The 23,748-nt window shown below is 50.1% G+C and overlaps 1 protein-coding gene across 1 annotated transcript in view; it reads left to right on the top strand.

Annotated features, from left to right (window-relative positions):
- Positions 1-20,840, top strand: part of LOC117052052 (protein jagged-1-like) — a gene marked incomplete at its 3' end in the record, with an annotated part of 38,896 nt that extends 18,056 nt beyond the window's left edge. Inside the window, 13 exon segments of the mRNA XM_033158779.1 lie at positions 1,558-1,621; positions 2,730-2,984; positions 4,992-5,052; positions 9,604-9,734; positions 11,102-11,221; positions 12,610-12,744; positions 15,069-15,164; positions 15,167-15,181; positions 16,700-16,714; positions 16,717-16,812; positions 18,291-18,337; positions 19,617-19,792; positions 20,813-20,840. Of these exon segments, the coding sequence (XP_033014670.1) occupies positions 1,558-1,621; positions 2,730-2,984; positions 4,992-5,052; positions 9,604-9,734; positions 11,102-11,221; positions 12,610-12,744; positions 15,069-15,164; positions 15,167-15,181; positions 16,700-16,714; positions 16,717-16,812; positions 18,291-18,337; positions 19,617-19,792; positions 20,813-20,840 (1,239 nt within the window).
- Between the last annotated feature and the right edge of the window lie 2,908 nt (positions 20,841-23,748).

Genomic DNA, 23,748 nt, shown 5'->3' with positions numbered 1-23,748 from the left:
TATTCCAACCCTATTAGGACGCCATTTTTGATGGGCGAATCCTGGCTATGTCCAGGAAATTCCAGACGTTTGGCAGTCCTGCTATATTTCCTGGTATGTGGAGCCGGTCCTACCATTAGGCAGAATGAGGCCACTGCCTCAGGCAGCAAAATGCTTGGGACGTGGGGAGTAACAACCCCTCTGTTGGAGGACTGAGCGTTTTGCTGCCCTGCCCCTAAATTTGCACCTCAGGTGTTGTGGAGAACATTGTGCCGTCACTGGTGCTGGATTATGATTCGGCGGCCCACCCAGTTCGCTTCTGTATGTGGAATGCGGTAGACCTGGGGGCCGCCATCTTGTCATTTACCTTGTTTATCAAAAGCTCTTTGGCTGGCCCTACCGGGGTGGCTGCTGGAGAGAGAGCCCCCTCCCCATCCTCTTCGCAGCTTCTGGGAAACGTGGCATGCCACTACCGTGCCACAATTATTTAAAGCACCGTGATAGCACTCAAAACCGTCATGGCTCCCCCCCCAAGGAATTCTGGGAGCTGTAGTTTGTGAAGGGTGCTGAGAGACGTCAGGAGGCCGCAGTCCCCCTCTCAGACCTAGAGTTCCCAGAGTGGTTTTACAATCCCATCTCTCTTCCCAGGGAATTTTGGGGAATCTGTGAGGGGAATTAAAGGCGCTGTGGTCTTAACCACTGAGCCTAGGGCTTGCGATCAGAAGGTCGGCAGTTCGAATCCCCACGACGGGGTGAGCTCCCATTATTTGGTCCCAGCTCCTGCCAACCTAGCAGTTCGAAAGCACATCAAAGTGCAAGTAGATAAATAGGTACCGCTATAGCGGGAAGGTAAACGGTGTTTCCGAGCGCTGCTCTGGTTCGCCAGAAGCGGCTTAGTCATGCTGGCCATATGACCCGGAAGCTGTACGCCGGCTCCCTCGGCCTGTAAAGCGAGATGAGCGTCGCAACACCAGAGTCGTCCACGACTGGACCTAACGGTCAGGGGTCCCTTTACCCTTTAATGACTCTCAGCACCCCTTTTGTAAAAGATAAAATATGGTTTATTTATTTCCATTATATAACAACAATTAAAAAGGAGGGGAGGGAAAAGCAAAAATACAGAAGCAGAATCCCATTTTATCCACCTTTGGGACGGATCAGTCTATTTAAGTTTGCTGAAGTCCAATCTGTGATTTCGGTGGTTTCCATTCTTCATTTAAATATTTTATAAAAGGATGCTATATTTTATCAGAATCATTTCCAGCATTTGTATTATTCAGTGCATGCAATCTCTTTGCCATTTTTTCCCTGATACAGCTGTTGACCATATATTCTGTTTCCAACGAGAAAAACAGAACGCTTTGCAATTCTGTGCCACTGGTTGGCATGTTCCTACAAAAAGAAAAATAATTGGTCCTTTATAGCAAAGGTCAGATCGCCCTTAGCAAACTAAAACTCCTAGGCTTTTTTTTGGGCTGAGGGGAAAGCCATGGCTTTTAAAATTGGGATCACGGTCCTTTACATGTATGTTTTCCCAGGATGAAAATCTCCCGTAACCAAATGCCTTGTTCCTTCTAGCGCTCGTACTCTCTGGTTCTGGAGGCCTGGGATGCCGCCAATGCCTCTGATGTCACCAGCCAAGGTAAGGAGCTTCTCACTCACCTGTGGGAGCCTGCAGGGTGGAATTCCAGACAGGGACATGGTTAAGATTTTTGCGGTCCAGTCCCTGAGTGTGCGGGGCCACTGGGGTTGGAAAGCCAAACTGGTAAGTCATGACTCACCAGCTTGGCCATGGCATGTAAGAACGAGACCCTCCATGTTCAGAGCAGTCTACCCCTGAATACCAGTTGCGGCAAAGGATGTCTCTTGCCTTTCAAACCCTGCTTGCTTGTGGGTTTCCCAGGGCTACCTCCCTGCCCATGATGGAGGTCTAAGTGAACTGCCTTTCATCTGATCCAGCAGATCTCCTTAGCTGTCTCTAGGCAGGGAGGCAAGGGAGCTTTTGCAAAACCGGATGAATATAGTTTCGGGTTCCTTTAATGCGTTTGCCTCTCCGCAAATGACTCACGGGCAGGCTGCCACACGGACCTTATTGTGGACTGGTAACTTGTGCAGGCCCATTTGCAGTGCCATCCAGGTGCAGGGCTATAGGTAAAGGTAAAGGGACCCCTGACCATTAGGTCCAGTCGCGGACGACTCTGGGGTTGCGGCGCTCATCTCGCTTTACTGGCTGAGGGAGTCGGCGTACAGCTTCCAGGTCATGTAGCCAGCATGACTAAGCTGCTTCTGGCGAACCAGAGCAGCGCACGGAAACACCATTTACCCTCTCGCCGGAGCGGTACCTATTTATCTACTTGCACTTTGACGTGCTTTCGAACTGCTAGGTGGGCAGGAGCAGGGACCGAACAACGAGAGCTCACCCTGTTGCGGGGATTTGAACCGCTGTCCTTCTGAACAGCAAGCCCTAGGCTCAGTGGTTTAACCCACAGCGCCACCTGGGTGCCGGACTATAGCATAGTGGCAAATCTCTTGCTTTGCTTGGGAAAAGTCCTGATTTCTATTCCCGGCAGCCTCTCCAGTGCAGAGGATACTGAGCTTGGTGGACCAGTGGCCTGACTGGCTGTAACTTAGCTTCCTCTCTTCTGATGCACCCAGGCAGCCTTGGGTCCTCTGCCTCTGCCTCTGCCTGTGGAAATTAGCCGGGTGACGCCGTGAATCGCAGCCTTGCCTTTCTTGCCTTCTCCTTCCAGGTGGAGGGCAGCTGATGGAGCGGGTGACCCGTTCGGGAATGCTGAACCCTGGCGAAGGCTGGCAGGACCTGTGGCATCACGGGCGCAGCACCTCGCTGGAGTACCGGGTGCGGGTACGCTGCCAGGAGCATTACTACGGCCCGGCCTGCAACTTCTTGTGCCGTCCCCGCGACGATTTCTTCGGGCACCACAGCTGCGACTCTGCGGGCAACAAGGTCTGTCTGGACGGCTGGACGGGAGACGAATGTACACGGGGTATGTCCCGGGACGTCTGGCTGGCGCGGGGCGGAGGAGAGGAAGAAGGGGCTGCATTGGACCGGGGGGGGGGAGGTGGGGAGAGAACCCAGGAGTCCTGCACTGGGTGTCATTTCCATCCCTGCCTCCTGCCAGTAATGAAGCCTTGTTAAAAGGTAAAGGTACCCCTGACCGTTAGGTCAAGTCGCGGACAACTCTGGGGTTGTGGCGCTCATCTCGCTCTATAGGCCATGGGCGCTGCGTTTGTCCGCAGCTTCCGGGTCTTGTGGCCAGCATGACTAAGCCACTTCTGGCAGAACCAGAGCAGCGCACGGAAACGTCGTTTACCTTCCCACCAGAGCGGTACCTATTTATCTACTTGCACTTTGACATGCTTTCGAACTGCTAGGTGGGCAGGAGCTGGGACCAAATAACGGGAGCTCACCCCGTCGCGGGGATTCGAACCGCTGACCTCCTGATCGGCAAGCCCTAGGCTCAGTGGTTTAGACCACAGTGCCACCCGCGTCCAGATTTGTGGATGTTATGCATCCACAAATCTAGGAAAGAGAACCTGAGGCTCTGCTTCGACCCTACCCAGCCCCTTCATTCAATCATTGATTTATTGATTCATTCATTACATTGATGTGCCCACTTGAGAGGTGGCAAATTCAGAAATGCAGGGTCCCATGGCCCCTCACAGCCACGTCCCTTCTAAGATTAAACAGCTTTTTTAAGATTGTACAATGAACTTAAAGTTATGCAGTAATAATAACTAGGAACACCTTGCAACCAGCATTCAAAACTCCCATTGTTCTAGGCGCATTTTGCGACAGGGAATTCCATTAGCGCTAGCAGTTTCTGAGCTCTGTGCTCGGCAGTGCGCCTAAGATTTCACATTAAAACTGCAGAGTGAAAGAAAAGGAGGACCTTGTTCTGCCTCCCCACTGCCAGCTACTCTCTGAAGACTGTAGAGGAGACCCTCTTAAGCATATTAGGGGGGTGGGCAGGGGAAGGACTACACCATGGGTAGGCAAGCTAAGGCCCGGGGGCCGGATCTGGCCCAATCGCCTTCTAAATCCGGCCGGCGGACGGTCCGGGAATCAGCGTGTTTTGCATGAGTAGGAATGTGTGCTTTTATTTAAAATGCATCTCTGGGTTATTTGTGGAGCACAGGAATTCGTTCATCCCCCCCCCCCAAAATAGTCCAGCCCACCACTTGGTCTGAGGGGCAGTGGACTGGCCCCCTGCTGAAAAAGTTTGCTGACCCCTGAACAAGACCATGTGAAAGATGAACATAATATTTTAGCTGCAGTTCATTCATTTTCAGCAGTGTATCCCACTGTATTATAAAAAGGGCACCTAGACATTCCACTGTTGCACCCATAACCATTTAGCTCCTAGTTTTCATATCTCAGTTTCAAACACTGCTTGCAATGATCAGTTTTAGCTAGATCTACTATTTTCTGTGCATGTCCTCGGGCAGGTGATTTGTAGTGCTCAGATATCTTCTTTCCAAGTGACCTAAGCTGTGTTTTCTGTGAAGTTTCATTGTTATCTAATAGAACCTGTGCCATGTTCTCTTGAAACAGTGCTCCTAAATGCTTACCTTTGGAGCATACCTCTGGGAAATTTGACTTCTTCTTTTGACCTATAAAGCCTTGTGCAGCTCAGGACCCAACACCTCAAGGACCCCAATGCCTCTCCCCCTAGGAACTGTCCCAGACCCTGAGATTATTATCTGAGGCCTTCTTCATGAGAGGTCCGTAGGGTGGCACCACCGGAAAGGGCCTTTTACGTGGTGGCTCCCCTGCTTGTGGAATGCTGTCTCTCACAGAGACTCACCTGGCGTCATCAGTGCTCCAGGCAAAATCACTTCTCTTCTGCCAGGCCTTTGGCTTTTAATTACAGTATCTGGATTGTCTTTTAGATTTGTAAATGTATTAGATCGTAATGGTGATGATTATCATCGCTCTGCCCTGGGCTGAATTTGCAACGCTCAGATAACGCCCCCCCTCGTGTCTCTTGCAGCCATTTGCCGGCCGGGATGTCACGAAACGCATGGGAGCTGTGAGGAGCCTGGCGAATGCAGGTATGTACAGTTGAGTGTGGATGAATGGCAAAGCTACCGGAAAATAAGAAATCGAGATGACCAACTTTTAATTAAAAAAAAAAAGAATGGAAATGGTTTATTGAATATTTACAGACAAATTGTAAAACAGATAAGAACGTTGCCAGGATTATTGTACTAACATGCAGTTTCGTAAGAGTATATATTTAAGCAGGTGAATAAATGAACAAATTGAGTTAATTTGGATATGCAGAAGATATTAAAATAAATGTAAGGTTTCTCCATGGTTTTACGTTTGGTGATTAGTTGCAATTCAGCCACTTCTCTTTCCAGTCTATTTCTGAAATTCCTTTGTATTAAGACAGCTACTTTGAGTTCTTTTATAGAATGTCCTGGGATCACCAAACTTTAAAACCATGGAGAAAACCTGGTCTGAACAAAGACATTGGATTCTTATCTCATTATACATGACAAAGCTATCTTTAGCCATCTCACCCTTTGCCTTTCCCTGTAAGACTCTGTAAAAATCGCAAGTCGTTAACAGGTTTTCCACACCCATCAGCTGATCACCCATTCCCACCACCCTTCTGAGTAATACCCCTCCCCACTCCCTCACTATATTTAAGGGTCTGGTGACTTCCGTTTCAGGGTATCTGAAGAAGTGTGCATGCACACGAAAGCTCATACCAAGAACAAACTTAGCTGGTCTCTAAGGTGCTGCTGCAAGGAATTTTATTTTTGTTTTAATAAATAAATAGTAATAATACAATCCTGTGTTGTAGATTGTATTGGCCGCAAACCGAGAACAACAATTCAGCTGGGGAAGGAGTGATTAAAAGAGAGGCTTTCAAAAGCACAGAACAGGAGGTGCCTGTCTCACAGGGACAGAGTTCTCTAATGTGGGTGACACCACAGTGAAGGCCCTGCTCCCACTGGCTCCGTGGCACTTCCAGGCTGGCCCCCTCAGCGAGCTCAGGCACCAGGTGGGGCTATTGGGGAGGGGGCAAAGTGGTCTCTTAAAATAACCTGGTCCTGATTTTTGACTTGGCCCATTAGGACGGGGGCAGCCTTGCCAATCCTTTCAAGAACGGCTACCTATGAATTTAAGTTGTCAGTCCCTTCAGGATTTCCCACACGTTTCTGGACACAACATAAAAAGGAGAAAGGAGTCAGAACAGTGGGTCTGGCCCCCCTCTGCACTACGACACCGCTTTAACAGTCACGCCTTCCTTCCCCCCAAATCATTTTGGGAGCTGTAGTTTGATAAGGGTGCTGAGAATTGCCGGGATACCCCTATTTCCTTCACAGAGCTATGGTTCCCAAGGTGGTTCAACACACCCTGGGAACAGCAGCAGCAATGCCTTGCCCCCTCCAAAGAATTATAGGAGTTGTAGTTTGTCAAGGGTGCTGAGAGTTGCCGGGAGGCCCCAATTCCCCTCACGGACCACCCACGGCTCCCGGAGTGGTTTAACCACCAACCCCTCTTTCCCAGAGAACTCTGGGAATTGCGGCGCTGTGAGAGGAATAGAGGGGGTCTGCTAACGTCTCTCAGCACCCTTAACCAACTACACTTCCCAGCATTCTTTGGGAGCAGCCATGTCTGTTTAAAGTGCTTTAATGTGCCGTGTGGATGCAGCCTGTTGAAATCAGGGGCATTAATTTCAGTGGGTTTTCTCTGCGTAAAATTGGATTATACAGCCCTGCGAGGTGCATAATGTTTGGGAATTGGGTTACCTATCCCCCCTTTCCCTGCTTTTCCAAATTCTCCCCTCGCCCCCAAGGAGCTGTTTTCATGGCCAGCCCCGGCAAATGGAAGCCCGGCAGCTCCTCTCCAACGCCGGGGCAGTGGCCTAGGGCAGGGAAACAGCCAGCCAAGCCCCGCTGGGAGGAGGAGGAAGAAGTTCTGGGTCCCAGCCAGGAAAAATGATGTCACCTTGGATCCCAGGGCCGATAAGGATGGGGTGCGGCACTGATTGCGGTTATGAGGAGGCCCAGCCTCTGATTGGGAAGGCTGGGCAGGGGCCAGGATCTTGACCGGCCACCCAGCGCGATGGCCCCGGTGGGTTAAGAAGGCTTTCTTGGCAAGCTGTGGGGGAGCCGAGCCGAGCAACTGCTGCGTCAAAGACAGCTAAATGGGGTTTCCGTGGAACGCGGAAAGTTCCGATGCCACATTTACGCCATCCGTTTCCAAGTGCTGTGACCCTCCTCTAGACAGCCACGGCTTCCCCCAGGAGATCCTGGGAGTTGTAGTTTGTTCAGGGTGCTGAGAGTGGTTAGGAGACCCCTTCTAGTCTTCCAAGAACCTCTGGTCCCGACGGTTTCAGAAGAAATTTGAGAATTATTTGAACAGCAGTTGTAAACAACAAGTAAGCTAGTAGGTTTACAAGAAGTTTTGTAAGGAGGACTTTATGAAATATTACAGGGAAAAAAACTTAGGAAGATGATAATTGGTTATAGATATTAAAAGTAATAGTGAAGTTATGAAATTATGAAAATACAAGATTAAGATGTGAAAATTGGGAATCTTTAGACGTGGTTGGTGGAAGTCCAAAAATATTGTATAAAATATGAAAGGATGTTAAATGATGTTTGGAAAATAGTTGTAAAAATCCAATTAATATATATATATAGCGAGAGAGAGAGAGAGAGAGTGGTTAGGAGACCCACATCCCCCCCCCCCACAGAGAGAGCTACAATTCCCAGAGTTCCCTGGAAAGAAGGATTGATTGTCAAACCGCTCTGGGAACTGTAGCTTTGCGAGGGGAGTGGGGTGGGTGTGTCTCCTAATACCTCTCAGCACCCTGGACAGGCGATGGCCCTCGCAATTCTTTAGGGTGAAGCCGTTGTTGCCGCTGTTCTGCATTGGCGTAGGAGCTAAAGTCCCACCGTGTTTCTCGGAAAAGAGCCTGATTTTGCCTCTCACCCCTTTCGAAGTCATTACGCTAGTGCCCCATCACCATGTTATTGCGGCACGCGGTGAGTTCCAGAGGTTAACATTATGCCTGTTGGCCTCTCCGATCTCCTGTGAAACCGGTGTCATTGTGTGACTCCAATGACTTCTAGCGTTAGGAAAAGGGGAGGAAGAAACGTCTCTCCCCCCCCTCTCTGTGCACTTCCTTCATTTGATAAGTATCTGTCATTCTTCCCCTGTTGCACATGGCATGTGTTGTTGTTTTTAATATATCGGAATTTGCTGACGTGCTTTGTAATCTGTATATTTGTTTTCCCCTCAGCACTCTGTATTTTTATGTTTCGAATATATGTTGTAAGCCGCTTTGGGCACAGCTGCCTGTGGAAAAGCAGTAAACTCAACCCATCTTCTGTTATTAATTAATTGCCATCGCTGCATGATGAGGGAGAAAAGAACAGTCCCTTGCCCCCGAGGCACTTACAGTCTAAAATTTGACACGGGGAAGACCACAGATGGAAGGGGTGCGAACTGAGGCAGATGTAAACGAGGAAGAACATAGCTGTCTATTCGGTTGTGTGTGCCAGGGGGTTTTGCCAGAGGACTTTACTCAAAACAGTAGATTCTGAGGAGAGACTTGGAGGAAGAGAGAGGGAGGGAGGGAGAGATGGCATCAGAGAGTCCATTCCAGTTCCAGGACAGCCAGGGAGAAGAGAGGAATCGCTTTTAGAGGGGAGGTATTTTTTTAAAAAAAGATGCCCCCATTGTTCTACTGGACACTGAGGTCCAGCGCCGAGGGGATTCTGGCGGTTTCCTCCCTGCGAGAAGCCAAGTTACAGGGAACCAGGCAGAGGGCCTTCTTGGTAGTGGCACCCGCCCTGTGGAACACCCTCCCACCAGATGTCAAAGAGAACAACAACTACCAGACTTTTAGAAGACATCTGAAGGCAGCCCTGTTTAGGGAAGCTTTTAATGTTTGATGGAATATTGTTTTAATGTTTTGTTGGAAGCCGCCCAGAGTGGTTGGGGAAGCCCAGCAAGATGGGTGGGGTATAAATAGTAATTTATTTTTATTTATTTATTATTTATTTATTTATTTATTATTAAACAATGAAGCCAATAACTTCATAGAATTATAGAGTTGGAAGAAACCACAAAGGCCATCCAGTCCAACCCACCGCCAAGCAGGAAACACCATCAAAGCATTCCTGACAGATGGCTGTCAAGCCTCCGCTTCAAGACCTCCAAAGATGGAGATTCCACCACACACCTTGGCAGCAAATTCCACTGCCGAACAGCTCTTACTGTCAGGAAGTTCTTCCTAATGTTTAGGTGGAATCTTCTTTCTTGTAGTTTGAATCCATTGCCCCGTGTCCGCTTCTCTGGAGCAGCAGAAAACACCTTTCTCCCTCCTCTATATGACATCCTTTTATATATTTGAACATGGCTATCATATCACCCCGTAACCTTCTCTTCTCCAGGCTAAACATACCCAGATCCCTAAGCCGTTCCTCATAAGGCATTGTTTCCAGGCCTTTGACTATTTTGGTTGCCTTCCTCTGGACAAGGCCTCTCTCTGCTCAGATTAGAGCTGGCTGGCTCACATCTCCTACTCATAACCACTGTGCTGCACCAGCTCTGAGCTTTCCCCTTTCTCCTCCCAGGTGCCACTACGGGTGGACCGGCCACCTCTGCGATGAGTGCATTCTTTTCCCAGGCTGCGTCCATGGCAGCTGCACCGAGCCTTGGAAGTGCGACTGCGAGACCAACTGGGGGGGCATCCTCTGCAACAAAGGTGAGCCCCCCCCTTCTTGGAGGATGCTCAATAGAGGCTTGGCTTCTACTGGAAATTGGCCAGTCTGGAATTTCCCCCCAGGCTACTCTATGACTCAAATTGAACCCAACCTCTGGGGTTCTTTGCCATTGCTTTTCATGTTCTACGGACAGGTTCCTTTGTTTTAAATTATTTTGTGTGCGCCTGAAAATCGGTCACTAAATTTCTCTCCAGTAAGCCTGGCAATGGTAAGCCAGAGAAGGGAACAGAGTCAGGCCCAAAAATACATACATACATAATATACATAATAATATACATGCATAATAAAATACATACATACATAATTTTATTTGTATGCCTGCTTACAATATGAAAAAATACATAGCTATAACGTAACAAAATCGGTCATAAACAATACATAAAATATTAAACAAATACTCAACCAAACTGAACAATTTCCACATAAACCCCAATAAGATCTATATACTAAAGATCCCCCCCCCCCAAAATCCCCCAACAATAAATATTTCTAAGACACAGAGAGGTCAAGATCCTGCAGCTTCTTCTCTGCAGCCACACACTGCGAAGTTTTTATTCCCAGGGATAAGAGAGTCTCCAATTTCTCTGCTGGTTGAGCCCCTTCCATTTTCTTTGTACTTCTGATGACCCAGGAAGCAGAGGTCCATTTGCTAAGTGGCAAGGTTAAATGGGGGGTTTCTTCTCTTTAGTGTTTGGTAGATTATGCAACACTGCAGCCAAACAATGACGATCCCTTGTATGATGTACACCCAGATATGTATGCGTCCTGAACCTGAAACAGGTATATTAAGGAAGAACTGAAGCCAACAGGTGTCATTTTGCGGGTGGCGCTGTGGGTTAAACCACAGAGCCTAGGGCTTGCTGATCAGAAGGTTGGCGGTTCGAATCCCCGCCACAGGGTGAGCTCCCGTTGCTCGGTCCCAGCTCCTGCCTACCTAGCAGTTCGAAAGCACATCAAAGTGCAAGTAGATGAATAGGTACCACTCTGGCGGGAAGGTAAATGGCATTTCCATGCGCTGCTCTGGTTCGCCAGAAGCGGCTTAGTCATGCTGGCCACATGACCCGGAAGCTGTACGCCGGCTCCCTCGGCCAATAAACCGAGATGAGCGCCGTAACCCCAGAGTCGTCCGCGACTGGACCTAATGATCAGGGTCCCTTTGCCTTTACTTTACTCTCCAGCAGGTCCTTCATAAGCATTCTTGATAGCAAGGCCGCTGTCAGATATATAGAAGTGCTCTTCATACGGGCCAGTAGACGGGGGATACTTATTAGATCAAAGCACAGCGGTGATGGAAAGATGCAAACTCGCTGGAACCAAGGAATCACCTCAGCTTTCCTCCCTTGCCCAGATCTGAACTACTGCGGGTCGCACCGCCCGTGCAAAAACGGAGGCACCTGTGCAAACAACGAGCCGAACGAGTACGAGTGCCTTTGTCCCGATGGATTCCACGGCCGGAACTGCGAGGAAGGTGAGCGGCGACTCGAGATGTCGGGCGAGAAAAGCCCCTCCGGAACGGTTGCCTCGCAGGATCCCTCCCATAATCCTTTGCGATGCTGCGCAGAGTTCGGGGCGGTGCGGGGGGGCCCAGCTTGCAGAGAGCTATTTTGGTGTGCTGCAGGTATATTCCTCCCGATGCTTTGGAGTGCAACTCCCATTGGCCGCAGCCGGTCAGGGATGATGGGAGCTGTAGTCCGTCTTCGGGGCACTGCTTCGGCCACCCCTAGCTTAGTGGTTGGGTGTCAGAGTTGAACGCGGGTGGCAGGGGTCCTACCCTCACTCAGCCAGCGAGCTAACTGAATAAGGTGCCTCCATTTGTTATTAAGCATGTTTCAAATCTCCCCATCATCGTAAAAGCCTTAGGGCAGGGATGCGATGCAAATTGCGCTTCCCAAAATATATAAACCACAAAACAATCAAAGGAACAAACAAAAGAGGATAAATACAGCACTTTCTGATTGAAATACTGGTGCCTTGTTAGCACCCAAGGAAACAAAGTGACCTAACCGGGAGCTATATATAAACTTATTCCCAAATATACTAATGTCGTTTATTTTTTTTTTATCTTTCGTAAAACTCATATTCCACTTGATTCTGTGAAAAAACTTCCAAGCAACCTAGGAGTCACCTGACTTCACCTTCTAAGAAATAATATTTACCGCAAAAAAGCTATGCCAGCTTCAGCTCCGTGGAGGAAGTTTGAGATAGAAACATGGTACATAAAATATAATCTTGCAGTGGATTCTACTTGGTGGGTCGCTTATATATCCGAGCTGTCCTTGGCTCCCCAAAAAGATGATTAATTTTTAGCTGCAGCCTGGAAGCCAGGAAGGGCCTTTGCTTTTTGGGATGTGACAAAATCTCCTCCTTTCCCCCCTCCTTGCTTCAGAAATGTTTTCCCAGCTGTGCAATGTGAGGGACTGGAAATTAGAAGCCGGTCTGTTAACAGAGAACTGGGCGGAACGATAGTCTGGGCATGGAAAATGACTCCACTCTTTGCTCCAGGAGGAGACGCAGAGGTCATAAACGGAGGAGGGTTCTTTTTCCAATCCAGGCTGGGAGAAGAGACCTGTGTCTCCCTCGCCCATTTCGCACCAGCTCTGGAAATTGGGTGGGATTCAGCAGTGGGATTCAGCAGCCACCTGCCTGATCGCCTTTGGTGAGTTGAGGATAATTTCCAGGCGAACAGAGGAACTTCGTGAGAGTGGGGTCTTTTTTTCTTTCATGCCCAACCCTTGGCGGCCGTAAGCATGCAGGGGAGGGCCAGCTAGTAGACCTTACTGTGGGCTAGCATCTTTGGGGCAGGCCCGTTTGCAAAGCAGCCTTGTGCCTTCTCTTTCCCCTGTCTCCCGACGCCAGCTCTCCTTCCGTTACCCGTTGCCGAACTGACTTGCACTCCTGAGCTGTGTGCCAACGGCGGAACGTGCCTCAACACCTCATCCGGTTTCCAGTGCACGTGCCCCCCAGGATGGAGTGGGGAGTTGTGTCAGCACGGTAAGCGGCTTCTAGCTTGGAGGAAATTTTGGACGTGTTGGGGAGAAAGAGAAGTCAGTGATAATGTTTGGTCCCACACAATGGCTGTGTTCTGCAATCCTTTTGAGTACCAATTCCTGGAAACCCCAGGAAGGGAGAGGGCTCTTGTGTTCGAATCCTGCTTGCGGGCTCCCCACAGGCATCTGGTTGGCCACTGTGAGAACAGGATGCTGGACTAGATGAGCCATCGGCCGGATCCAGCAAACACTTCTTAGGTTTTTTTTAAAAAAACAATCAGTTTTTTTTACAAATAATATTGTTTATGCTTAAACACAATCATTTTTACACAATTATGGGGTTCTCTGAACCTGCAGACCCCCCCCATGGTTTCCAAAGTACTGTATATCTTTTCCTCCCTTTTACTGCATCTAAATTCATTTATCCAACTTCGTTTATATCCATTTTTTTAGCCCTTACCGAATTACATTACAAGTGTTATAACAACCCTGCCAGCGTTTTTAGCTGTTTACAAGTGCTTCTTAATGTAATTTATAGAATTATATCATTCTTTATTAAATTTGTTATCACCTTGGTGTCTGATAGTCCAGGTCATTTCCCCCCATTTCTGCGTAGTCGCATCATCTTTATTATCCATTCTTCTTTAGTTGGGAGTTCTCTCTTCTTTCCATCCTTTTCTTAAGTTCTTATGACTCTTCAGAGCCAGTCCTCTCTTTCCCTCTCCTTCTCTGCCCCCTGCCTCCCGCCAGGCAAAGTGTTTCCTCTTAGAGCTGTGGAGAACCTCGTGCGATTTCCATAGCAAGAGCTCAAATGCGATGTTTGCTTTTACCAATCTTAACAGTCCAGGTCTTGACTTAAGGGCATTTTAAAAGAATAAACAAATGACGGTGTCTACTTACGAGGAAGGAAACAGAGTGTTAGAACTCTCACTTGCAAACTTTGGGAACAGATGTAAAGTTTTTCAAAGGTGGAAACGCACAAATTTCTGCATTGGTAAAAGTGTGTGTGTGTTTTCGGGAAGGGGTGCATATGACGGGTGTGAGCACTCAGCTTTGCAAATTTTAAATCTGAATGGAAAATGCTTATTAAACGTTGATCTTTTACTGGGTTCAGACCGTTTAATAGATGGACATGAATTTTAGAAGATCGGGGCCGACAATCATTTATTCTGCATGCCTAATTTTTATGCGAGTTCAATTTTTCCATCGAGTAGAAAGGGAACCTCAAATGGATGGATAAGTGTTTCCTATTTCCCCTTGCTTTTTCCTCTTTTTTGGTGTTTTTCTTACTTTTATTTTCTCCTTTATTGAGGTTCTGACCCAAGTTACGCAAGATTCGACTTTGCATCGAGTTAATTTTGCTGATAGATTATACGCATTAAAACTCTGTATATGCCAACTGTATGTTTAAGAAATAAATAAAATAAAAATAAAATGTTGATGTTTCAAACATCAGTACCTGCAGCTACCGGGATGACCTCCTCCCACTTTTTTTTTTGGGGGGGGGGGAACGACTGATGAGTTTTGGGGACATGCATGGATGCTTAAAAATGAGACGCAGTCCAGAGATAGACCAGAAATTCTAAACTTCATCAAAATATTGTTGTTAAAAAGCTATTTTTTTTAAAGTGCAAAGGTGCCAGAGGTTTTTTGGATTTCAGATTCAGGGATTTGGGCTGCTGAAGGTGTTTCCAAAGGACACAAAGAAAAACAGCTGAAGTGTGGGAATTTTAAAGCCGCAGTAAATGCTAAACGTATTAATTCATTCCAGTAGAATGAATTGGGCTGTTGCAGCAAAACCAATAAAAAACAAGCCAACTGAGACCTCCCCCTAACTGTTTTGGACTACAACTCCCATCAGCCCCAGTGCAGGGTGGGAGTTGTAGTTCAGAGCAGCTGGAGGACACCAATGGCTGGGCTAGACTGACAAGTCTTTTGCGACAAAACATTGCATGGTTATCTACCACGGATGCTTCAGCTGAGATTCCTGCATTGCAGGGGGTTGGACTAGATGAGCCTTGGGGGTCCCTTCCAACTCTTCTACGATTTATGCATTGCATTCCACATGCACACTTTCTGTTGCGTTTCAGTTCCCCCAACTCTGTAACCATAAGAGCCAGAAACCTTAAGAAGCGGCATCTCTGTTCTTTTCCTGAGACAAATTAGCTTCAGGTTGCCGTAACTGCTAGCAGAAGTGCAGTTTTGCAAACCGCCGGGCGCTGCGTTAGTTAGATGGCTGTAAAGTTAAGGGATTATTAAGGCGTTGGGATTTTCCTCTGCCTCTGTGCTGGATCCTCCTAACCGTAGCACGATTTTGCTGCCCCCTAGAGGTGACCGACTGCCTCTCCCAGCCCTGCAGCCATGGCGGGACTTGCAAGGACCTCCCCGACGGATTCAAGTGCCTCTGCCCTCCTCAGTGGACAGGGAGACCTGCCAGATCGGTGAGGCTTTTTGCCCTTCGTTGCATGACGTTCTGTCCAGAGTCGCTCTTCCAGTGTGGTGTAGTGGTTAAGAGCGGTGGACTCGTAATCTGGTGAACCGGTTCGCGTCCCCGCTCCTCCACATGCAGCTGCTGGGTGACCTTGGGCTAGTCACACTTCTTTGAAGTCTCTCAGCCCCACTCACCTCACAGAGTGTTTGTTGTGGGGGAAGAAGGGAAAAGGAGAATGTTAGCTGCTTTGAGACTCCTTCGGGTAGTGATAAAGCGGGATATCAAATCCAAACTCCTCTTCTTCCTCCTTGGGTCACATCATCCCCTCCTACCTCTTCCCCAGGGCCGTCTTTAGCAGATGTGGTGCCAGGGTGCAAATATCTGCCCAGCGCCCCCAAATTACCACGATAGTGTGCGTGGGGCGGGGGGGGGAAGCTGTGCACTGCCAGCCATATAGTTGGCGGGGCGCAGCTTCCATCCTAAGCTTCTGCAGGGATCGCTCTCCTCCCACGGAGGCTTGGGAGGCAAGCTGCACGCCCCCAGCCATATGGTTGACAGGGCGCAGTTGGCGGGTGCAGGGAAAGGGGAGGCTGCCACTTGCTGGGGCGCCCCTGAGAGGCCGGCGCCCTGGCACAAAGCACCACTAAGCCCTAGGGCAAAGACGGCTCTGCTCTTCCCGCCGTTCCACCTCCTTGCCCTTCCAATTGGTCCCGTGTGGTTTTCCTTTTCTTTCCTGCCCCCAAATCAACACCCCTCTTTCCCTCTCCACCCCTGCCCTTTTCAGCATTCTGGAAGATGGATTCCTCCTCTCGGTGTTAGAATGTGATCATGCTTTGTGATCATTCCGCTGATCCGCAGTAGAACTGCCACTTAAGAGATGAAAAACCGGAGCCTTTAGCCTTTTAACAGGGGCAGGATTTAGGTAACCTTTTGTAATGTGGCGCCCTGTGCAAGGCCAAAATTGGGTGCCCCCCAAATGGATATTTTCCCATTATGGATTTTGCATCGGCACCCTGTGCAGGGAAGCCACCCCACTACCCTAAATCCTGCGCTGATACCAGAGCTTTTTTGGTTTCAGGTTTTTCTCTGTAACCGTGAGGCCAGATACTTGCAAAGTGGTGTCATCTCTGTGGTTTTTCTCCTGAGTCAGCTATGTTGGAGTCCTTTGGGCATGACTCTGCCCAAGCTTTATGGAGGTTCGAACCCTGACGGGTGCCCTGTTGATTAAGTAGTGTGATTTACAGTGGCCACAAAATACATTCTTTCTCAGATGGGCTTTACAAATCAGGCCGGGCATATTGCTGGAAGAAGGGTGCATTTGGGTTTTTAGTCACATACTTAGACTGAACCTCCATTTACAGGAGTAGTATCTCTAGTGGCTGGTTACAACCAGCAGAGGCAACCCTTAGGCCACCACGCCCCTCCTTCCTAGAGAAATCTGGCTGATCCACTGTCGGAAGCTGTTGGTGCTGACCTCGATGGACCTCTGCTCTGATCTTCTTCGCGTTTCCCATGTTCTTGTTTCCAGATGTGAACGAATGCCAGAGAACCCTTGTCTCCACGTGCGCGGGTGCAAAAACCTAATCGGGGGCTACTTCTGTGACTGTCTGGATGGCTGGACTGGAACAAACTGCAATATCAGTAAGGACGGGGGACCCCAGTGGGGTGGCATGCATTCAGGAGTCGGGGCAAAGTAAGCCTTAATCTGGCTGATGCGCTGCAAGTTGTACCCGTAGCACTGTTACCCAGTGATAAGAACACACCGCACTTTAGCAAGGCTAGGGGGAACCTGTGCCTGAGACTTCAGAGAGCCCTTTGTCCAATCAGATGAGAGAATGAGCCTTGTATGGATGACTGGTGAGACTGAACCAGGCAGCTATCTTCCTATAGACATAGAACTGTAAGGCTGTCGTCACGCAGCCGCCTTTGGAGGACTGGGGATGCCACATCACAATTCTGGATTTGCACCACGTCAGGGTTCAGGAGGGGGAGCAAAACAGCAAGTCAGGTGTTAAAATGGCGGTTTTAAGCAACAGTAGAGGTTTGGATAAAGCGGGCCTGGAGGGACACAGAGGTGTTGTAAGGTGGATTTGTAGACCAAAGGTTGCCCACTGCTGCTTTCGAGCCAGACAGCTCAGCTGAAAACCGTCCTGGCCTTTTGCAATCTGGTTGGCTTCCTGCTGAACATGACTGAGGCGCATGACTGAGGGCAGATCCACACCACCCATTCAAAGCACACCCCACACATTTAAACCCCATGACTCCCCCACCAGGGAACCGTAGTTTGTTAAAGATGCTAGGAAGTGTGGCTCTGCGAGGGAAAACTACAGTTCCCAGAATTCTTTGAGGAAACTCACATGCTTTAACTGTGCACTGGATGCACTTTCAATGCATAGTGCGGATATGATGTAACCTTTCTCGTTCCGGCAGACATTTTAAGGTACTGTTTGGTTTTACGGATAAATGGTTATTGTTTTATTGACCTGTTTCTCATAGGTAGTTTTTTATGTACACCGCTGAGAAAGGGGAATAATCAAGGGGTATAGAAATGTCTTAAATCAGCGTTTCCCAATTAGCGAAGTACTGTTTTTAGAAAGCCAAGCCATGGACCCCTTGACTTTTGAAATTTTTTGATATCTCTGTGGTAGTTTTTGTTATGTGAATTGTGCCACAGAACCCCTAAATGGATGTGTGGAAGCACCCATTGGGAACCACTGTCTTAAAAAATAGGTGTATTTCTCTCACGGGAACTGGTTAGAACAGGGGTCGGCAAGGTTTACCTGGCCTGGGCCGGTTCACTCCAGCAGAGATCCCTCTGTGGGACGGATCACGCCCGCGCACAGCTTCGATTTCCATCGTTGCCGTCTGCACAGACACGATTTTCGGCGTCTGAGCATGCGCAGACGCGATTTCTGGCACTGCGGAAGCGAGTCCCTGCACTGCGGTTTAGCGCAGCGCACAGGGACTCGCCGAGTGGGTGGCTTGGTTTGAGGGTGGCTCGTGGGCCGGTTAAACAACCCCCGTGGGCCGCTTGTGGCCCATGGGCCTTAGGGTGTCTGGGTTAGAACTTCAGCAATCACACACCCATTTTCTACTTTCCCTCCGTTATTCCCAAATAGGAGAAAACTCTTGCCGGAGACGATGTCGCAATGGAGGGACCTGCCAGGTAAGTTTGTGGGTGCTCAGGTCAAAGAGAGAAAGAGAGAGAGAGAGAAATTTCAAAATAAGAATTGGGGGTTGCTGTTTAAGGGGTGCTACCCTGAGAAATCCACCCAGCTCTGTGCTGGCAGACACTTCCCGCCAGGTTGTTTTCATCCTCACAGCCTTGCCGACTTTCTTGGGCCACTGCCCTGCTGCCACAGAAGCCAACCAGCCAGTAATCACAAAGTTCAAAGACAGAGTTAGCTCTTTGTTAGCGAAAACACCATCTCCACAGACTGGGCTGAGTGTCAGGCCCAATTTGGTCCGCCATCTTGATTCAACATGGCGTCCAAACAGAGACAAAGATTGCCCCGCCACCCCCCAGGAACCCTTGTGCCGACTTTGGCAATGAGATATCAAGAAGAAGAGGAGGAGTTTGGATTTGATATCCCGCTTTTCATTACCCGAAGGAGTCTCAAAGCGGCTCACATTCCTCCTTCCCTCCCTCCCGCACAACAAACACTCTGTGAGGTGAGTGGGGCTGAGAGACTTCAGAGAAGTGTGACTAGCCCAAGGTCACCCAGCAGCTGCATGTGGAGGAGCGGGGACGCGAACCCGGTTCACCAGATTACGAGTCCACCGCTCTTAACCACTACACCAGGGGTCAGCAACCTTCGGCTCTCCAGATGTTTCGGACTACAATTCCCATCATCCCTGACCACTGGTCCTGTTAGCTAGGGATCATGGGAGTTGTAGGCCAAAACATCTGGAGAGCCGAAGGTTGCCTATGCCTGCACTACACCACACTGGCTCTCAAGAGACGGCCGAACCTATAGAGAACAGACAGGATGGACAACTTTCCAAAGTATATAGTAGATGGGTTGCCTCGGTATCTAGTAGCTTAGGTATTCTAGATCCGTGATATCTGCCAGCCCATGATCTTTCTGTCGGCCTTACGTCTGCCTGGAGGAAGACTTCCACTTCGTTCTGGCATGGGGAACCTCTTTGACTGCAGATACCACAAGCTCAACCCAGCATGGCCCATGAGCTGGATGACAAGGGTTGTGGGTTTAGCAATACTCGGAGGGCCAGTTTCCCTTTGTGCAAGTTCATCTGTGAGTTGTCCACAGTTTCGTTTAACGGGGTCCTCTTTAGCCCATTTGTGTTATTCCGGCATTGCGGTGAGTTGGTGACCCTCGGGTCCCTTCCAGCTCAACAACTCTATGACTCCACGATTCCTATGCCCCTTCCTGTGTTCCACAACGCCAGTTCCTGTCTCTCTCCTCCCTCTCTGTTCCCAACAGGTGAAAGGCGGAAGGCACCTCTGCAGCTGCCGGGAGGGCTACACAGGCGCAGAGTGCGAGACGGAGCTGAGCGCCTGTGGTGGCGCCCCTGCCTGCACGGAGGGCAATGCCAGGAGATGGAAAACAAGACCTTCCTTTGCAGCTGCCCTCCCGGGCTTAGTGGCAGTCGCTGCGAGGTAATTGTCCCCTGGTCCTGGGGTGGCTGGGGCTTCTGTGGGGCCAGGTCAGAGCACCAAGCTAAAACCCTTCAGTTCCTAAAAGGATCACAGGGCAAGGGTGCCGAGACAGCGCCGCACAGATCTCTTCCTTTAATCTGGGCGTTGTTTCTCGTGGAGCCTCGAAAGCTGAGCGCGATTCCCTGTGCCTTCATAGAATCGAAGAGATGGTAGGGGGACCCCAAGGGTCATCCAGTCCAGCCCCCTGCAATGCAGGAATCTCAGCTAGACCATCCATGGCAGATGGCCATCCAACCTTTGCTTAAAAATCTCCAAGGAAAGAGAATCCATCACCTCCTGAGGGAGCCTGCTGTCACAGCTCTTGCTGTCAGAAAGTTCTTCCTGAATCTCCTTTCTTGTCGTTGGAATCCATTTGTTCAGGTCCTACCTGCCAGAGCAGTGGAAAACACATCTTCCATGTGGAAGCTCTTCGGATCGAAGGTGGCCGTATTATTATTATTATTATTATTAATAATAATAATAATAATAATAATTTTACTGTTTGTGCCCCGCCCATCTGACAGGGTTTCCCCAGCCACTCAGGGCGGCTTCCAACAAATATAAAAGCATAATAAAATATCAAACATTAAAAAAAACTTCCCTGAATATCATTATCACTTCTGTGTCTTCTCCAGGCTAAACATTCCCAGCTCCCTCCTAAGGCTAGCTTTCCAGAACCTATGTTGTCGTGCAGTGCATTAACAAACGGAAGTTGGATATCTTATGCAAAATGCATGCAAACGCGCTCACTTTGAGTGACGTATGCATCGCAGAATGTTGCCTGTGCAAATTATGCCTTTTCAAGGGGGTGGGGGGGTGGGGGGGGGAGAAAGAGAGAAAAGTGGAATCCAGGCTTTCTGCAGATGGTCATCTTTTAGAACCACCTCTGGCGATCTGGAACATTTCTGCCCCACCCGGTTGCAGCCCCTTCTCCACCCCTCCGCAAACCAATTTGTGTCCTTGTTGTTTGGATCCGGGCAGGTCTTTGTGGATCCCTGCTTCTCGAACCCATGACAACGCTTCCTGCGTGGGCAGCGACGGCAGCTACGTCTGCTCTTGCCCTGAAGGCGCTGCTTGCCGGCAACTGCGAGAGGCCTGCCTCGACGGCGTGTGCCAAGGTAGGTGCCAGGAGCTGCCGGCGGGGCCCAGGGTAACGCTGTCAGAGTGCTATAGGAGAGGTCAACAACGGCTGTCGCTTGTATACACACCTCTCTCTCTGTCCTCTGAACAAGGGTTGTCAGGGTTGAAGGGCACATTCCAGCCCAGTGAAGGATGCAAAGTGAGGCCGGTGAGGGGTGGGCCTGGGAAAATCCCAAGGGGCCACATGGAGAAGCCCGGAGGGCCACATTGAATCCACAAACCCAAGTGTCAAAAGAGCGAGCCGGCAGTAAATCACACTGTTCAAAGTTGGAGTTAACTGTTTATTAGCCAAACAACAACAACAATCTGCACAGTGTCAGGCCTAAGGAGCACAGCAGCTCACACTGGTAGGTTTTGCCCCATGAATCAGTTGCCAAGACTGAAAGTTCCTGCCTTCCCACAGCAGCCTAAGTCCCCTCCTCTCCATGGTTCCCCCCCCCCAAGCAATAGGAGACTGCGTATGTGTGATGCTAATTTCTCCTCTGCCCTTTTCATGCCTCTTCTGGTCCTGGGAGACCAGACAAGAGGGGAGCTTTTTGAAGCAGGAGGGGGGGACTTCCTGGCTTCCTCACCAGCCTGCCCGATCTCTGCTTCTTGGCCCCCCCCTCCTCTCTAGCCTCCTCTCCAGCCTCTTCTTCTGGACTGCTCTCTGCCACAGACTCTTCCAGCTCACTAAGCCCCGTTTCCTCTTCAGGCGATTATGGGAGTTGTAGTCCAGCAAAACATCTTCCCCATCCCTGGAGAGGCCAAGGACTGAATTTGGGGCCTCCAGACTACAACTCCCATCACCCATGCTGCCTGACCGAGGATGATGGGAGTGGTAGTCTGAAAGATCTAGAGGGCTCCAGGTTGGGAATGCCTGTTTTTTTTGCTTCCCAGCGGGCAAGGCCTCATTCATACTCCTCTCCCTTCCAGGCGCCGCCAACACGACAATCCTCTATGTGCTGCCGCTGGCTGCGCTGCTCCTCCTGGCGGTCCCCCCTTTGGTCCTCCTGGTGCTGTGGATCCACCGCAAATCCCGGGGGACTCCAGCGGCACCGGAGCCCGCCAACAACAGCCTGCAGCCCGACGCCGTCCACCTGATCCGCAACTTCACCCACGGCGACGCCGAGCAGGGGACCGGGGAGGACGATGCCACGGCCAAAGCGGGGCGACCCCCCGGAACGCGCCCTCCCTGCGGGCTCCCAAAGACAGACATCTCCAACGAGGAGAGGGCCAAACTGAACCGGCTGAACGCCGCCCCGGCCTTGCCGAGGCCTCTGCTCTGACCCAGCGGGAGAGGGGACGGTGTTTCAGCTGTGCGCAAAAAAAAACCAAAAAGGCGGAGAGGGGAGTTGGACCCGCAGAGGAGGACTCCGTCAGCACCGCGATCAGGGCTAAAGACCCCAGTGGCACTGGCCCCCACACCCCCCAAAAAAGTGGCGGCCGCGATCCCCAAAGCACCTTCCTTACCAATCAAGCCGTCCGTACATACTTGCCCAGCGCTGCTGTATTTCTGTCTTGGAAGGGATGCCAGGGTTCCTGTCTGTCCCTCCAAACTTTAGTCTGGCAAGGCAGTATGGAAGCCGGGAGGATTTTGGCTCCGCTGCCGGACTTTTCTTAGGGAGTCCAGGTTGGCCGGAGAACAATGAAAAGTCACCTTGCCTTGCTTCTGCTTCCAAAGGGGTTAAAGGTGTGTGTGTGGGGGGGTGTAATTTGAATGGAGAGAAGGGATTGGGGAGCTGGGCCGCGCCCATCTGGACCTAGCCACCGATTGGCTACATGGTCCGGAAAGCAACATTATGGAGTGCAGGGGGTCGGGGCGGAAGATTGCCTCGTGGCCAAATGTTGCTGACAACTGCCGGAGGAAAGGCCGTTTTGCCACTTGAGGGAAAACAGGAAATGCCACCCCTTGCCTCCTCCTCTGCCTGAGGGGACTGGAGGAGGGCCAGGGGAGGCAGCAGAGGGAAAAATGGAGGCCCCAGAAAAGGGGGGGGGAGTGTGGACGAAAATCACAGGAAGCAGCGAGTGTCACACTCCTTGGAGGGCCGGATCTGCCACCCATCACAACCTGCCGCCTGAGGCAACTGCCTCATCGAGCGTCATGGTGGGCCGGCCTTGCTGGGAGCGGTGGCGAATGTGCCAAGGAGAAGATGCCCGTTGAAGGCCCTACACCCCCACCAATTGTATCGGCCGCCTCTTGTCACGGGCATCAAAGCTAAGACCTCCCTTCCTGGATCAGACCAGAGGCCTGTAAGAGCCTGTCATGTGACTTGGGGGATGCTCCTGTGGGGGGTGGGCACGCTGTCCGCCCCCTAAGTCTAATGCCTCTGTGCTCCTGGATGTTTTAAGCCGGGGATGGGGGAACCTGTGGTGCTTTGGGTGTTACTGGACTACAGCTCCCATCCGCTCCAGCCACTGTGGCCGTTGGTCAGGGATGATGGGAGCTGCAGTCTAGTGAACATCTGGAAGGCCCTGTTTTAGTCCATCATGCTTAAGAGCTGTTTGATGCAAGACTTTTCGTCCTCGAGAATTCTCCTAGCCTCCGTAAGCAGCAGCTGGCGAGTTCTGGGTATAGATATCTAGCGCCTTGACATCTGCCCATGCTCCCTGGCCAGCTACACAGCCATGAAGGGAAGAAGAGTTTGGATTTGATATCCCGCTTTATCACTACTTTAAGGAGTCTCAAAGCGGCTAACATTCTCCTTTCCCTTCCTCCCCCACAACAAACACTCTGTGAGGTGAAACAAAATCGAAAATTCTTTCTAGTAGCACCTTAGAGACCAACTGAGTTTGTT

This window comes from Lacerta agilis, chromosome 8 (assembly GCF_009819535.1).
Source record: "Lacerta agilis isolate rLacAgi1 chromosome 8, rLacAgi1.pri, whole genome shotgun sequence".
Lineage (NCBI taxonomy): Eukaryota > Metazoa > Chordata > Lepidosauria > Squamata > Lacertidae > Lacerta > Lacerta agilis.
This window is presented reverse-complemented; position numbering and strand designations above follow the sequence as displayed.